The sequence below is a fragment of the Melitaea cinxia genome, chromosome 15, assembly GCF_905220565.1.
Source record: "Melitaea cinxia chromosome 15, ilMelCinx1.1, whole genome shotgun sequence".
NCBI lineage: Eukaryota > Metazoa > Arthropoda > Insecta > Lepidoptera > Nymphalidae > Melitaea > Melitaea cinxia.
This window is the reverse complement of record NC_059408.1, coordinates 11,799,895-11,814,897: the sequence shown is the minus strand read 5'-3', so window position 1 is coordinate 11,814,897 and position 15,003 is coordinate 11,799,895. Positions and strand designations below refer to the sequence as shown.

Genomic DNA, 15,003 nt, shown 5'->3' with positions numbered 1-15,003 from the left:
GTGAGTAGATACGTTAGAGATGCACCCAACACACACAAATTAAGTTATTGCTCAGTGGAATAACTCAACAAAAATAAACACCAAAAGTACATTAGAGACGTACCCAACACACAACTATCATAAGTCATGTACTTGAATAAGCACAAAAAAAAAAAAATAAAAAAAAAAAATGAGATCATAACCCGTCTCAAAAATGGAATACGTAATATAGATTTAAAACAAAAAGAAAACACAATATCAATTACCCTTACTACCAGAACTTCCTGTTAACTTCAAATCTTTAATATGCCAAACCCCAAGATCTTTACCATTCATATCCTGTAATACGTATACAAGAGGAGATCTTTTACCAACAATTCGACATTTGATAAATTTAGGCGCTAATTTCTTAGAAAAGTATTTATCTTTATCACTCAAGAAGTAAGTTTTCTTATAAACAAGATCACCAACATTAAATTCCGCAGTCCTACGACGCAAATTATAACTTGAAGTATTTTTTAAATGAGCGGCATACAACCGAAATTGAACTTTATCGAAAATACTCGCCAACTGACCTAAGTTCTCCGCATAACAGTCACGAGGAGTAAAAATCATATTTTCTATACTATCAGAGTCCAAATAATGCGAACCACACGACACTAACTCCCTACCGAAAACTAAAATTTATTATAACTAAAATATATTAATAATTGATTTCACTTTTATCAATGTGTCACTAATACCTGCCAAATCGGTTATAATATCCAACGGACTGACCAAAATCTCCTCTGACGGTAACAATTCCGACAATTGTAATATTTGTTTACGTAAAGCTAAAACTGTGGCAGCTGGCTCCTCATTCCGAACAACCACCTCATATTCTAACTCAGCCTTAGGCAGGGGTACGAATTTTATTGAGTGAGTCATCGTAGCATAATAATAAAATTTAAACGAAACAAAAAGTACAAATAAAAGTTCGATTTAAATTAATGTTAAAATGTAACAAAGAAGTACAAAGTAAGCAAAAATATTCGTTAATAGAGGGTAGTTAAAAAAAAAATTAGTTACGGCAAAAATGATTGAGCAAGAAATAATTAATACAAAAAGTAGGTAACTGAAAATTTTTAGCAAGGAACGATTAACAATGCAAAAACCGTGACTACGCTCGTACAAATCTTTTAAATTCAAATAAATTTTTTTAAATATTAACTTTAAATTTTAAACATACTAATATAAATACACAACCTAAACGAAACAGTAATCAAATTTAATTAATAAAAATGAAAAGTAATAATTTAACACAATTCACAAAACACAAAACACACAAAGACACAAGGACAAGACCCTTTCCATACCCAGAGAAAACCACTTGCCAGGAATAAGAAAAAAAAAATTGAGTGCCAATGCGATACCCTACAAAATAAAATAATTAAAATAATTCACCGACAAACAAATAATTTTAAATATTAGAGAATTTACGTTGGGCGCCAGTGCTACGTGTTAAAAAATTGTTCGTTGGGTTAGAGAGTCACCCACAACTCCTAACACGAGACACAAGAGAGAGAGTAAAAAAAAATCCTACAGAATCTTAATTTTTTTTTTCAAAACACACAAAATCACCTTACACTAAAGCAAAACTGAAACCTATAAGAACTACAATGACTCACCCACAATTAATTGCACTCAGATCCCATGACGGCGAGAGAAACCAACCCAAAAAAAAGAAAAGAGCAAAAAGGGGCCCGCAACACACGTCCTGAGCCTTATATACAGCAAACCCAGTGTGTCGCGACACAACTACCCCCTAAGGTGCACCGCAACGTAATACGATACGAGGGTATTCCAAAAAATTAAATCAGTCGCCTAGAAAAAGTAAATAGCAACGCCAGTGCACAACCGCGCTATTATACATCAGCAGGAACGAAACCACGTGCTAATAAAAATATATGCTACACGATAAAAAATCAATTACACCTAATTTGAAGAAATGGGTATGTCCTGAATGCACAAGTAAACAACCAAAGCCAGCCAAAAACGACAATACTCCGATAAGAAGTTCCTCAAAATTAACTCAAAGCAACGATAACGTTACTATAAACCGCGGCGGCGCACAGTGGGCTGGGATTACAAGCCCACTGTGCGGCGGCGGGTCCAATGCGGTGTTATCACCCGGATCACCTTCATCTAGGGAGGATACTCCACTATCGGCTGAACTGGTGCAAAGAATTGTAGCCGAGGAAAACGATAAGCTAAGAAATGATTTAAAAAACTCTGGTTCACCATGCAATTTCGGAAGAGCTTAAATCTTTAAAAGTTGAAATTACAACCATCAAGGACTCCCTGAGTACGTTCAAGCAACAATTGGGTAATCTGTCAGAGCGTATCGGAAAAGTCGAGACGGATATAAAGCTTTGTGAGTCAGTGTCTTCTGATATATGTTATCTCAAATCCTCCTTTGCCCAAATAGAAATGGAAAAAGATAAAATTTTGTCGACAATGAACAACGATCCCTTGCCAACTACGTTTCAAAATACACCGCATACCGTTTATGAAGATCTTGCCGCTGAGCTCCGTGAACGTGCTCTGAGATCAAAGAATATTGTCGTTGTGGGCATTCCGGAAGATACAAACTCGGATGTATTGAAAATGAAAGAACAAGACAAACAAAAACTTCTAAATATCCTGCATACTATAAGCCCCGATTCCCCTCAACCAATTAAAATATACCGTTTGGGAAAACAAATCTCCGGGAAATCTAGACCCATAAAAGTTTGCTTTGAATCTGAGAGCACAGTTAAATATTTATTGCGTAATAAGACAAAGATAAAAAACGAAAAATTACGTATATACTCAGATCAAACACTAGTACAAAAACAGTATATGAGCACCTTGCGTGAGCAGCTGGCAATGCGCACGGATAAAGGAGAAACTAATTTAACAATTAAATATATTAAAGGCGTTCCGAAAATCATAACAGGGTCCTCAAAAAACTGAAAAAAACAAATCAACACAATAGTAAAATAAGTAATTCACAACTAAGCGATAATAATAATATTACTTACCAATTGGCAAATAATTACCAGAATATTGTTACAAGCTCTTCGTCCCTTAAATGTTTTTACGCAAATGTGCGAAGCTTACATACTTCAGGAAAGCTCGAAGAACTAACTTGCATTCTGAAATACATACCGGCCGATGTGCACATTGTGCTGCTAACAGAAACCTGGCTAACGTCAGAATATGAAGCACAATCAATACAAATACCCAACTATACCCATGTCTTTAACATCCGATCTGGTGGTACGGGAGGTGGTGTATCAATCTTTATACATAAAAATTTTACCTTTGACGTAACTGAATCGCTTTACAATGACAGAAATAACTACCTGTGGATCTATATTAACAAACTAGCTCTAAATATAGGATTGGTGTATAGACCACCTGATACAAACGTAAATGACTTCTTGGATAGATTCTCAACATATCTCGAACAGCGAAAGCGATGTGTCGTCTTTGGTGATTTCAATATCAACCTGCTCTCTAATGACTCCCGAGCAATGGAGTATCAAAACTGCATAAGGGAATCAGGATACATTTTATTGAATAAAATTGATGTAGAACATTGTACGCGAGAGACGAACACAACTAAAACGATAATAGACCATATCTGCTCGAACGTGAAAGAACACCCATTTCAATTTTGTTTAATTGAATCTAGTATGTCGGATCATAAACAAATCTATTTTGAATTAAAAAAGCGTATAGTTGTGCCAAAGCCAAAAATACAATACGAAGCAGTTAACTATACATCTCTTTACTCTGATATGTCGCAAAAAAATTTCACTAACAAAAATCATGTTTTCTCTAATCTGGAACAATTCATTCAAGAAAATATAAAGGCCAACAAAACACTTAAAACTAAAATTCAAAACTTACCAAAGGATGATTGGATAACACAGGAAGTAATTAATTATATCAACATACGAAATAAAGCATGGGTAAAATTCAAAATGAATCCCAAGGACGACAAATTAAAGGAGCAGTTTACAATTGAGCAGAATAAAGTTAACAAACTGATCAAACGACTAAGAAAACAATATTACCTCAATGCTTTTGAGAATTGCAGGAGGAAACCTAAGAAGATGTGGAACTTAATATCCAGTCTAAGCAACAACAAAGTAAAAAACTGCAATGTCCCATCTAAACTAGTAATTAATGGCAATATTATTACGGACTGCACAGAAATATGTAATACGTTCAATAACTTTTTCTCAACGATTGGCTCTGTTTTGGTAAATTGTATTCCTACACATTATCACAACCCAAACACTCACCCTTTCACACAACAAAACACATCGACTACTCTTTTAAACAGATTCAAACCGTGTACATCGTTGGAGGTCTTGAAAATTATTAATAATTTGGACAGTAATTCGAGCTCTGGTATTGACCAAATAAATACTAAAACACTAAAATGTATAAAAGATTTAATAGTGGATGAATTAGTCGCTTGTATAAATAAGTGCTTAGATGAAGGATCTTTTCCTGACAGCCTAAAAATAGCTAAAGTTAGTCCCATTTATAAATCTGACCTAAAAACTGACCCAAGTAACTATAGGCCTATATCAGTTTTACCAGTCCTCTCTAAAATATTTGAAAAAATACTTTACACGCAAATATATCAACATCTAAATGACATTGACTTTCTCTCTAAAAAACAATATGGATTTAGGCCGAAGTCGAATACTTTAGCAGCTACCATTGACTTAGTTAATAATATAAAAAGTGCTATTGATAAAAAACAGGTGGCCGTAGGCATATTCATTGACATCAAAAAAGCATTTGACGCGGTGAGTCACCCACTCTTACTTAAAAAGCTTAGTTACCTTTTTAGTGACACTGCATATAATATTCTAAAGTCTTACTTAGATAATCGATATCAAATAGTCAAGATTGGCGACAGTAAAAGTACTATGGCTAAGATAACTCACGGTGTCCCACAAGGATCCATATTAGGACCATTATTATTCCTGATTTACATTAATAGCATTAGTGAACTCGACCTAACTGGGGATATAATATTATATGCAGATGACACATGCCTTTTCTACTATGGAGAAAATATAAATGAAATTATGGCAAAATCTCAAAAAGATCTTGATACCCTTGAAGAGTGGTTTAAATATAACCTTCTCACAATAAATACCAGCAAAACAGCATACATGATTTTCGCCGCTAAAAACAAAAATATTAATCAAAATTTAATGCTTAAAATAAATAATGACATTCTAAAAATATCCGAACAAGAAAAATATCTCGGGTTAATTTTAGACCATAAGCTAACATGGAAACCTCACATAATGAAAATACGTAAAAAACTAATTTCTTTACTTGGTTGCTTAAGAAATCTATCCAAATGCATACCAGAAAAACTACGAATTGTTATATACAATACCTTAGTTAAACCACATCTAGAGTATCTTACTGAGATATGGGGATGCGCAGCTAAGAGTAACTTACAACCTTTACAAAGAACACAAAATAAACTAATAAAAGTACTGTATAAAATGGATTTCTTGACACCTACAAAAGATTTAAGATTTACAAAATAACAAAGCTTCTTAATGTAAAACAGATATATACCTACAATACATGCATGTTAGTCAGAAAAATACTCAAAGGAACACTACAAACCCAGTTACGTTTTGATCTCAAAAATCCCAGTAAATATAGTAAACGCAGGAAAAATACCAATTTAATACAGTTACCCAGAACCAGGAGAAATTACGGTAAATTAAATATAAAATATGATGGAGCTAGAATGTATAATAACTTACCCGAATGTATAACTAACGTAAAGTCCATGGCAAAATTTAGAGAATTGCTAAAAAATTACATTCTTAGTAACTTTGATTAAACGTAATATTAACTTGCCTATACAGGCTTTAAAAAATTAAAAAAAAAAAAATAAAAAAAAAAAAAAAATAAAAAAAAAAAAAAAAATAAATAAATAAATAAAAAATACTAGAAAACACAAATTCATTAATAATATTATATCAAGCACGCATACATAAAAAATACACAAATACACGCTACATACGCACGTATGCACCAACAGACGACCGCACGCACCAATATACACACACACACACCAAAACATATAGACACACGCACCGAACATTACTATACCGTTTCATATTATTTTTAATGTTTCTCATTTTAAGTGACTATATACTGAAATTGTATGTCTTATGAGAAAAATAAAGATTCTTTAAACCGGAATGTCGAAGGACGAAGAGCGATCGGCAGACCAAAAAAGCGATGGATGGATTGTGTGAGTGAGGATATGAGAAAGAGAGGAGTAAGCGTTGAAGAGACGAGTAATAGAGCGGAATGGAAGAGGAAAACATGTTGTGCCGACCCTCCATAAGTGGGATAAGGGCAGGAAGATGATGGAGCTATATTTTATTATAAGCATGTAAAGGATATTAAAGAGAAAGAAATATTTTAATGTATACGTCTATGTATTCCTAAATTACTGATACATCTACTGATTTTCTTATTCGGTAATAACTAGAATCAGATAATACCTACTCAAACTGATAAAAAATAATATAGTTTCGGAGTTAGGTCCCTTTAAATTTGTACCTATTTTTAACCGACTTCAAAAAAGGAGGAGGTTACTCAATTCGACCGTATATCTATATATAATATATATAAAAGCGAAAGGTCACTCACTCATCACGAAATCTTCGAAACTATAACACCTACAAACTTGAAATTTGGCAGGTGGGCTCCTTATAGGACGTAAACATCCGCTAAGAACGGATTTTACGAAACTCGACCCCTAAAGGGGTAAAACGGGGGTTGCAAATTTGTATGAAAGTCATGTGTTTTTGAAATAAGAGACTTGAAATTTAAAATGTAAGCTCTTTAGATAGATGGTGGAAAGGTGTCCAAATAATGTATCTTTAGAAATCAACTCCTTTTTGGGTTAAAACGGGGGATAGTAGGTCGGCTCACTGATCACGAAATCTCCGAAACTATAACAGTTACAAACTTGAAATTTGGCAGAAAGGCTCCTTATAGGGCGTAGACATCCGCTAAGAACGAATTTTACAAAATTCGACCCTTAAGGGGGTAAAAAGGGGGTTGGAAGTTTGTATGAAAGTCCCGTGTTTTTGAAGTAAGAGACTTGAAATTTAAAATGTATGCTCTATAGATAGTGAGAAGGTGTTCAAATAATGTATCTTTAGAAATCAACTCCCTTTTGGGGTTAAAACGGGGGATGGTAGTTTGACTTACTCATCACGAAATCTCCGAAACTATAACAGCTACAAATTTGAAATTTTGCAGATAGGTTCCTTATAGGGCGTAAACATCCGCTGAAAACGGATTTTACGAAACTCGATCCATAAGGGGATAAAACGGGGGTTGGAAGTTTATATGAAAGCCATATGTTATTAAGGTAAGAGACTTGAAATTTAAAATGTATGCTCTATAGATGGCGAGGAAGTGTCCAAATAATACATCGTAATCTATATATATAAAAGAGAAAGGTCACTGATTGACATCACGAGAACTCAAAAACCGCTGGATGGTCCATCCATCCAAGATGGACAAAGATGAAATTTGGCAGGGAGGTAGATTATAGTTAGTAGACGTCCGCTAAGAACGGATTTTGCGATATTCCATCGCTAAGGGGGTTTAATTGGGGTTGATAGTTTGTATGAAACATATACAGTAGCAACAAGTTCGCCTGATAGGTTATTCATACTGCAGCCTGAAAATAAAACTAAAAATGTGGTGTATAGAGAGGTTTTATAAAAATAACTATTAAATTATACTAAATTGTGCCTTTGAAAAAGTTACTCAGAGTGATAAGCATTTCAAGTGACTGAAAAAAAAAATAATTTGCGTTAAGCATCTTAATAGTAATGCATATCTTCATAACCACGCGGACGTAGTCACGGGCAACAGTTAGTGTATTATAAAACAAAGTTCCCAAAAGCGTATGTGACCGATTCCCTCAAAATCTACTTAACGGATTTTCATGCGGTTTCACAAATGGAGAGAGGGCTTCAAGAGGAAGGTTTACGGAACGGCAAAGCCGATTTTGATGAAAGTTTCACTGGAAGTTTGCCGGGAAAACTTTGTGACAAACTGATTTCAACGCGGGCGAAGCCGCGGGCACAGCTAGTAATATATATAAAAGCGAAAGGTCACTCACTCATCACGAAATCTCCGAAACTATAACACCTACAAACTTGAAATCTGGCAAGTAGGCTCCTTATAGGACGTAAGCATCCGCTAAGAACGGATTTTATGAAAATCGACCCCTAAGGGGGTAAATCGGGGGTTGAAAGTTTGTATGAAAGTCCTATGTTTTTGAAGTAAGAGACTTGAAATTTAAAATGTAAGCTCTATAGATGGTGAAAAAGTGTCCAAATAACATATCTTTAGAAATCAACCCTCTTTTGGGGTTAAAACGGGGGATGGTACGCTGACTCACTCATCGCGAAATCTCCGAAACTATAATAGCTACAAACTTGAAATTTAGCAGGTAAGCTCCTTATAGGTTGTAGACATTCGGTAAGAACGGATTTTATGAAAATCGACCCCTAAGGGGGTAAATCGGGGGTTGAAAGTTTGTATGAAAGTCCTATGTTTTTGAAGTAAGAGACTTGAAATTTAAAATGTAAGCTCTATAGATGGTGAAAAAGTGTCCAAATAACATATCTTTAGAAATCAACCCTCTTTTGGGGTTAAAACGGGGGATGGTACGCTGACTCACTCATCGCGAAATCTCCGAAACTATAATAGCTACAAACTTGAAATTTAGCAGGTAAGCTCCTTATAGGTTGTAGACATTCGATAAGAACGGATTTTACGAAACTCGACCCCTAAGGGGGTAAAACGGGAGTTGGAAGTTTGTGTGAAAGTCCCATGTTTTTGAAGTAAGAGACTTGAAATTTAAAATGTTCGCTCTTTAGATGGTGAGAAGGTGTCCAAATAATGTATCTTTAGAAAGCAATTTCCTTTTGGGGTTAAAACGGGGGATGATAGGTTGACTCCCTCATCACGAAATCTCCGGAACTATAACACCTACAAATTTGAAATTTGGCAGATAGGCTCCTTTTAGGGCGTAAACATTTGCTAAGAATGGGTTTTACGAAATTCAACCCCTAAGGGGGTAAAACGGGGGTTGGAAGTTTGTATGAAAGTCCTATGTTTTTGAAGTAAGAGACTTGAAATTTAAAATGTACTTTCTTTAGATAGTGAGAAGGTGTCCAAATAATGTATCTTTAGAAATCAACTCCTTTTTGGGGTTAAAACGGGGAATGGTAGGTTGACTCCCTCATTACAAAATCTTCGAAACTATAACAGCTACAAACTTGAAATTTGGCAAGTAGGTACCTTATAAGGCGTAAATATTCGCTAAGAGTTGATTTTATGAAACTCGACCCTTAAAGGGCTAAAACGGAGGTTGGAAGTTTGTATGAAAGTCCTATGTTTTTGAAGTAAGAGACTTGAAATTTAAAATGTATGCTCTATAGATGATAGAAAGGTGACCAAATAATGTATCTATAGAAATCAACTCTCTTTTGGAGTTAAAACGGAGGATGGTAGGTTGACTCACTCATCACGAAACCTGCGAAACTATAACAGCTACAAACTTGAAATTTGGCAGGTAGGTTCCTTATGGGGTGTAAACATCCGCTAAGAACTAATTTTACGAAAATCGACCCCTAAGGGGATAAAACGGGGGTCGGAAGTTTGAATGAAAGTCTTATGTTTTTGAAGTAAGTATATGCTCTATAGATGGTGAGGAGGTGTCCAAATAATGCATCGTAATCTATATATATAAAAGAGAAAGGTCACTAACTCACTCATCACGAGAACTCAAAAACCACTGGATGGTCTATCCATCCAGGTTGGACAAAGATAAAATTTGGCAGGGAGGTAGATTATAGTTAGCAGACGTCCGCTAAGAACGGATTTTACGATATTCCACCGCTAAGGGGATTTAATTGGAGTTGATAGTTTGTATGAAACATATACAGCCTGAAAATAAAACTAAAAATGTGGTGTATAGAGAGGTTTTATAAAAATAACTATTAAATTATACTAAATTGTGCTTTTTAAAAAGTTACTCAGTTTTTGATAAGCATTTCAACTGATTGATTTCAACTTGAACGATTGACTTAAATAAAAAAATAATTTGCGTTAAACATCTTAACAGTAATGCATAGATATGCGCGAACATCATAACCACGCGAACGTAGTCGCGGGCAACAGTTAGTGTATTATAAAATCAAGTCCCCAAAAGTGTATGTGATCGATTCGCTCAAAATCGACTGCACGGATTTTCATGCGGTTTCACCATTGGAAAGAGGGCTCCACCATTGGCAAGAGGAAGGTTTACGAAACGGCTAAGCCGATTTTGATGAGAGTTTCACTGGAAGTTTGCCGGGAAAACTTTGTGACAAACTAATTTCAACGCGGGCGAAGCCGCGGGCACAGCTAGTATATATATATATATATATATATATATATGTATGTTCGGGGATAACTTCGTCGTTTATAAACCAATTTTGATAATTCTTTTTTTTTTTTGTTCGAAAGGAGATATCCCAGGTGTGGTACCATGATAAGAAAACCAGGCTCTGATGATGGAATCCCAGAGAAACCGAGAGAAACCCTCGAAAATCGTAGTGACGACTAGTGTTGTTTGTTAATTTTTTTCTTCTATTTACATTGTATTACTTGTCGATATAATTGAAGTCGGTTTTTTCGTTTGCGAGCAAACACAATAATCCAAAATGTATTTGTTCCTATTAGGCTTATACTGAACTCTTTATTATTTTTATTTTGTCTAGTGTCAATATCAAAATAGGTGGAAAAATAAGTTCCTTTAATCGAAAGACTGATTGCAATCTACCTGTTTTTTATAATAACTACCTATTACACTATCTTTAGAAAATCAATATGTATTTTAAAAGTGTGTTGAGGTACGTTACAACCTTATGGTCCTTTTTAGTTATATTGTGATATATCCCTTGAGTCTATAATATCCCACTGCTGGGCATAGATCTCTTATTCCATGTAGGAGAAGTAGGAGAAGGACCAGAGATTAATCCACCACGCGGCTTCAATGCGGGATGGCGGATATGTTCCCTACTATGAGTAACGATCGCATCAGGTGTACGTGATAACTGATAACAACCAGAACCTACGGCGTGCTGTAGTTGAAACATTCAACAATGAGCATTATGACGCATAATGCGCGTTAGTGCTGTAATTGGAAACCTAGAATTATCTTATTGATTTTAAGCGCTGTGAATTTTAAGTTGTTTCTTTTTTGTGTTGGTTAATTTTAATCTGTATATTACATACCTTCTATCTATCGTTGTCAGACTTCAGACTTGGCTCCGGCCTTTTGATATATCAGAACGAAACTTACAAATTCAAACTAGGCTGTATGGATTATAGTCCTTTGCCTTTCCCTATTGGGGATAAATTTTAAAACAACAACATCTATCGTTGTCAGTTGTCAAATTGTCACTGTCATACTTTTCATAATAAAAATGGTATCCTGGAGTGCCCTAGGCCGATCTTTCGGCGCAAATTTGTTTAAAAATAATGTTAAGACACCATTTGTAATACAAAATGTAAAATTTTCCGTCGGAAACTCTTTAAGCGCCGGCCATGGCCACAAAACTATGGCATTGCAGCCATCGAGGTATGTTGACAGTTACAGTGATTACCTAACCAATTTTACACATTTTGTTCTCCGTTATTTATTAAAAAGATTTTATATTTAAAATTCTAGGTTCCAATGGCACAAATTCAAGGATATGTTCCACTATTATCTTATGGTTGGTCTGATTCCTGTCGGGGCAATTATTTTCTACACAAATGTGTTTATCGGTCCCGCTCAGCTAACTCCAATTCCTGAAGGCTATGAACCTAAACACTGGGAATATCATCGACACCCAATCACGAGATTCATCGCTCGATACATTCATAATAATCCTCAACAGGTATCTACGTATCTTTAATTTATAATATTAAACGTTTGTCTGGTCCAGTAACACACTAACTCACAAGTACAAATGCCTACACAATGCGCTAAAGCAGTGTCAAAATGCTACATAAATAGTTAGTACCAATCTTAATGGTGTTTAATTTTGAAAGTTGTATCTTAACAAACATACATATTCTACCTGTAACATCCCACTGCCGGGCATAGGCCTGTTTCTTCAGGTAGGAGGAAGATTGGGAGCTTATTCCACCACGCTGGTCCACGGCGGGTTGGTGCATAATTATGTTCCCTACTATGAGTAACGATCACCAGCAGGTATTTATGACAACAACCGGGACCTGGACGGCTTAATGTGCTCTCTGAGGCACGCTGGGGAGACTCACAAGGACAGACATCTAAACCGGAAAGAAATATTTGTACAAACACTAATATCCATCCCGAGCGGGAATCGAACCTGCACACCATCAGATCTTTAGGCACTAATTGCATCACTACACCAGAGCGGTTGTTAATAATGTTAGTTTGTTGTTATAATCTTAGGTATGTTAATAATGAATAGAAATATATTGAAGGATGTTTTAAAATAATCTTAATTATATGTAATGTTATGGTAAACTGTAATACAATTTTGACGATTGATTTATTTAATTAGCCTTAGTGTCGCACCACTAGGTATAAGACTTTATCCATGTAGATGACGAAACAAAGCTTAATTCACCATGCTGTTCCACTGTGGATTGGCAGATATATTACTTAACATGAGTAATAATTGCTATGATAATAATTGCTATATCCATGATAACAAATGGCACCGACAGCTTTACACATAGTTGACACAGTAGTGTTCTCATATCTAACTCATAATATGTGATTATCATACTATACAAGCTGAACTGTTATTAAAATCTTTTTTTTGTGTTCTCTTACAATATCTTAATACTATTAGATTTTATTTTCTATTTTACAGGAATATGAGAAATTTATGCACTACATTGATGAAGAAGCTCAAAAAGTGAAACTGAGAGCCTTAGAAAAGGAAGTACATGCGAAAATGGCGGAAAGACAGGACTACCAAGCGTATTACTACCGACCAATGGTCAATAAGTACCACAGGATTGATAAGAGAACCACTGATGAAATGGTCGAACGTGTTGGTGACGATTTTAAGGAATAGAGTTTTTTAATGGAATTTTAGTTGCTTAGAAATCATTTGTATAGTATTTGAAGTAAGCGTAACTTTTTGATTTAGTTTATTGATTTACTGAATATCATGATTTGAGATCAGTGCTTTCTTCATACACTTATTGTTGCAATAAATCAGTTAAAAATAATTTGCCTTTTATCTATCTATAATATAATCTTAATCTATATAAAAGCGAAAAGTCACTCACTCATCACGAAATCTCCGAAACTATAACACCTACAAACTTGAAATTTGGCAGGTAAGTTCCTTATAAGACGTAGACATCTGCTAAGAACGGATTTTACGAAACTCGACCCCTAAGGGGGTAAAACGAGGGTTGCAAGTTTGTATGAAAGTCCTATGTTTTTGAAGTAAGGGACTTGAAATTTAAAATGTATGCTTTATAGATGATGAGAAGGTGTCCAAATGACGTATCTTTAGAAATCAACTATCTTTTGGGGTTAAAACGGGGGATGGTAAGTTGACTCCCTCATCACGAAATCTCCGAAACTATAACACCTACAAACTTGAAATTTGGCAGGTAGGTTCCTTATAGGGCGTAGACATCCGCTAAAAACTGATTTTTACGAAAATCGACCCCTAAAGGGGATAAAACCGGAGTCGGAAGTTTGTATGAAAGTCTTATGTTTTTGAAGTAAGAGATTTGAAATTTAAAAATATATGCTCTATAAATGGTGAGGAGGTGTCCAAATAATGTATCGTAATCTATATATATAAAAGAGAAAGGTCACTAACTCACTCATCACGAGAACTCAAAAACCGCTGGATGGTCTATCCATCCAGGTTGGACAAAGATAAAATTTGTCAGAGAGGTAGATTATAGTTAGCAGACGTCCGCTAAGAACGGATTTTACGATATTCCACCGCTAACCGGGTTTAATTGGGGTTGATAGTTTGTATGAAACATATACAGCCTGAAAATAAAACTAAAAATGTGGTGTATAGAGAGGTTTTATAAAAATAACTATTAAATTATACTAAATTGTGCCTTTTAAAAAGTTATTCAGTTTGATAAGCATTTCAAGTGACTGAAATAAAAAAAATAATTTGCGTTAAACATCTTAATAGTAATGCATATCTTCATAACCACGCAGACGTAGTCGCGGGCAATGGTTTTTTTTTTATACATAGATAGCCTGGCTAGGCATTGTAGGCAGAACAAAAATAAAAAAATTAAAACAAAGTCCTCAAAAGTGTATGTGATCGATTCGCTCAAAATCTACTGAACGGATTTTCATGCGGTTTCACCATTGGAGAGAGGGCTCACCATTGGCAAAAGGAAGGTTTACGGAACGGCTAAGCCGATTTTGATGAGAGTTTCACTGGAAGTTTGCCGGGAAAACTTTGTGACACACTAATTTCAACGCGGGCGAAGCCGCGGGCACAGCTAGTTCTATATACTTTTCTGATAGTAATGAAATATGTTTAGTGTAATGTGAGTTTGTCCAGATGGCTTAAAACACTTTGTACATTTGGTACATTTTAACCACTGATAATGTTCACAGTCTTCAATTGCAATAGTTATTTGTATATGGATAAACTATAGTGCTGAGAAGTAATTTGTTAGATTCTTAAATGTTTTTTTCTTGAATACCTGTGGAATGTTATTTTTGTAACTAGCTAAACTGGCAGACATTGTCCTATCTTGAAATCAGTCAAATGAGTAAAGTTGGAAATTTAGTTACATTCTCTGAAATCTTCCAATATTCTCTCATGAGTTTTGCACTTGGCAACACATGTAGCGACTCATTTTTAATCATGTAGAGTAGTAGAC

General features: G+C 35.0%; 1 protein-coding gene across 1 annotated transcript; it reads left to right on the top strand.

Annotated features, from left to right (window-relative positions):
• Nucleotides 1–11,505: 11,505 nt before the first annotated feature.
• LOC123660693 (NADH dehydrogenase [ubiquinone] 1 beta subcomplex subunit 5, mitochondrial) lies at nucleotides 11,506–13,356 on the top strand. The gene is made up of 3 exons (XM_045595741.1): nucleotides 11,506–11,722; nucleotides 11,813–12,023; nucleotides 12,993–13,356. Exons 1-3 carry the CDS (start codon nucleotides 11,568–11,570, stop codon nucleotides 13,197–13,199), a joined length of 573 nt encoding a protein of 190 aa, XP_045451697.1. The 5' UTR covers nucleotides 11,506–11,567; the 3' UTR covers nucleotides 13,200–13,356.
• Nucleotides 13,357–15,003: the final 1,647 nt, after the last annotated feature.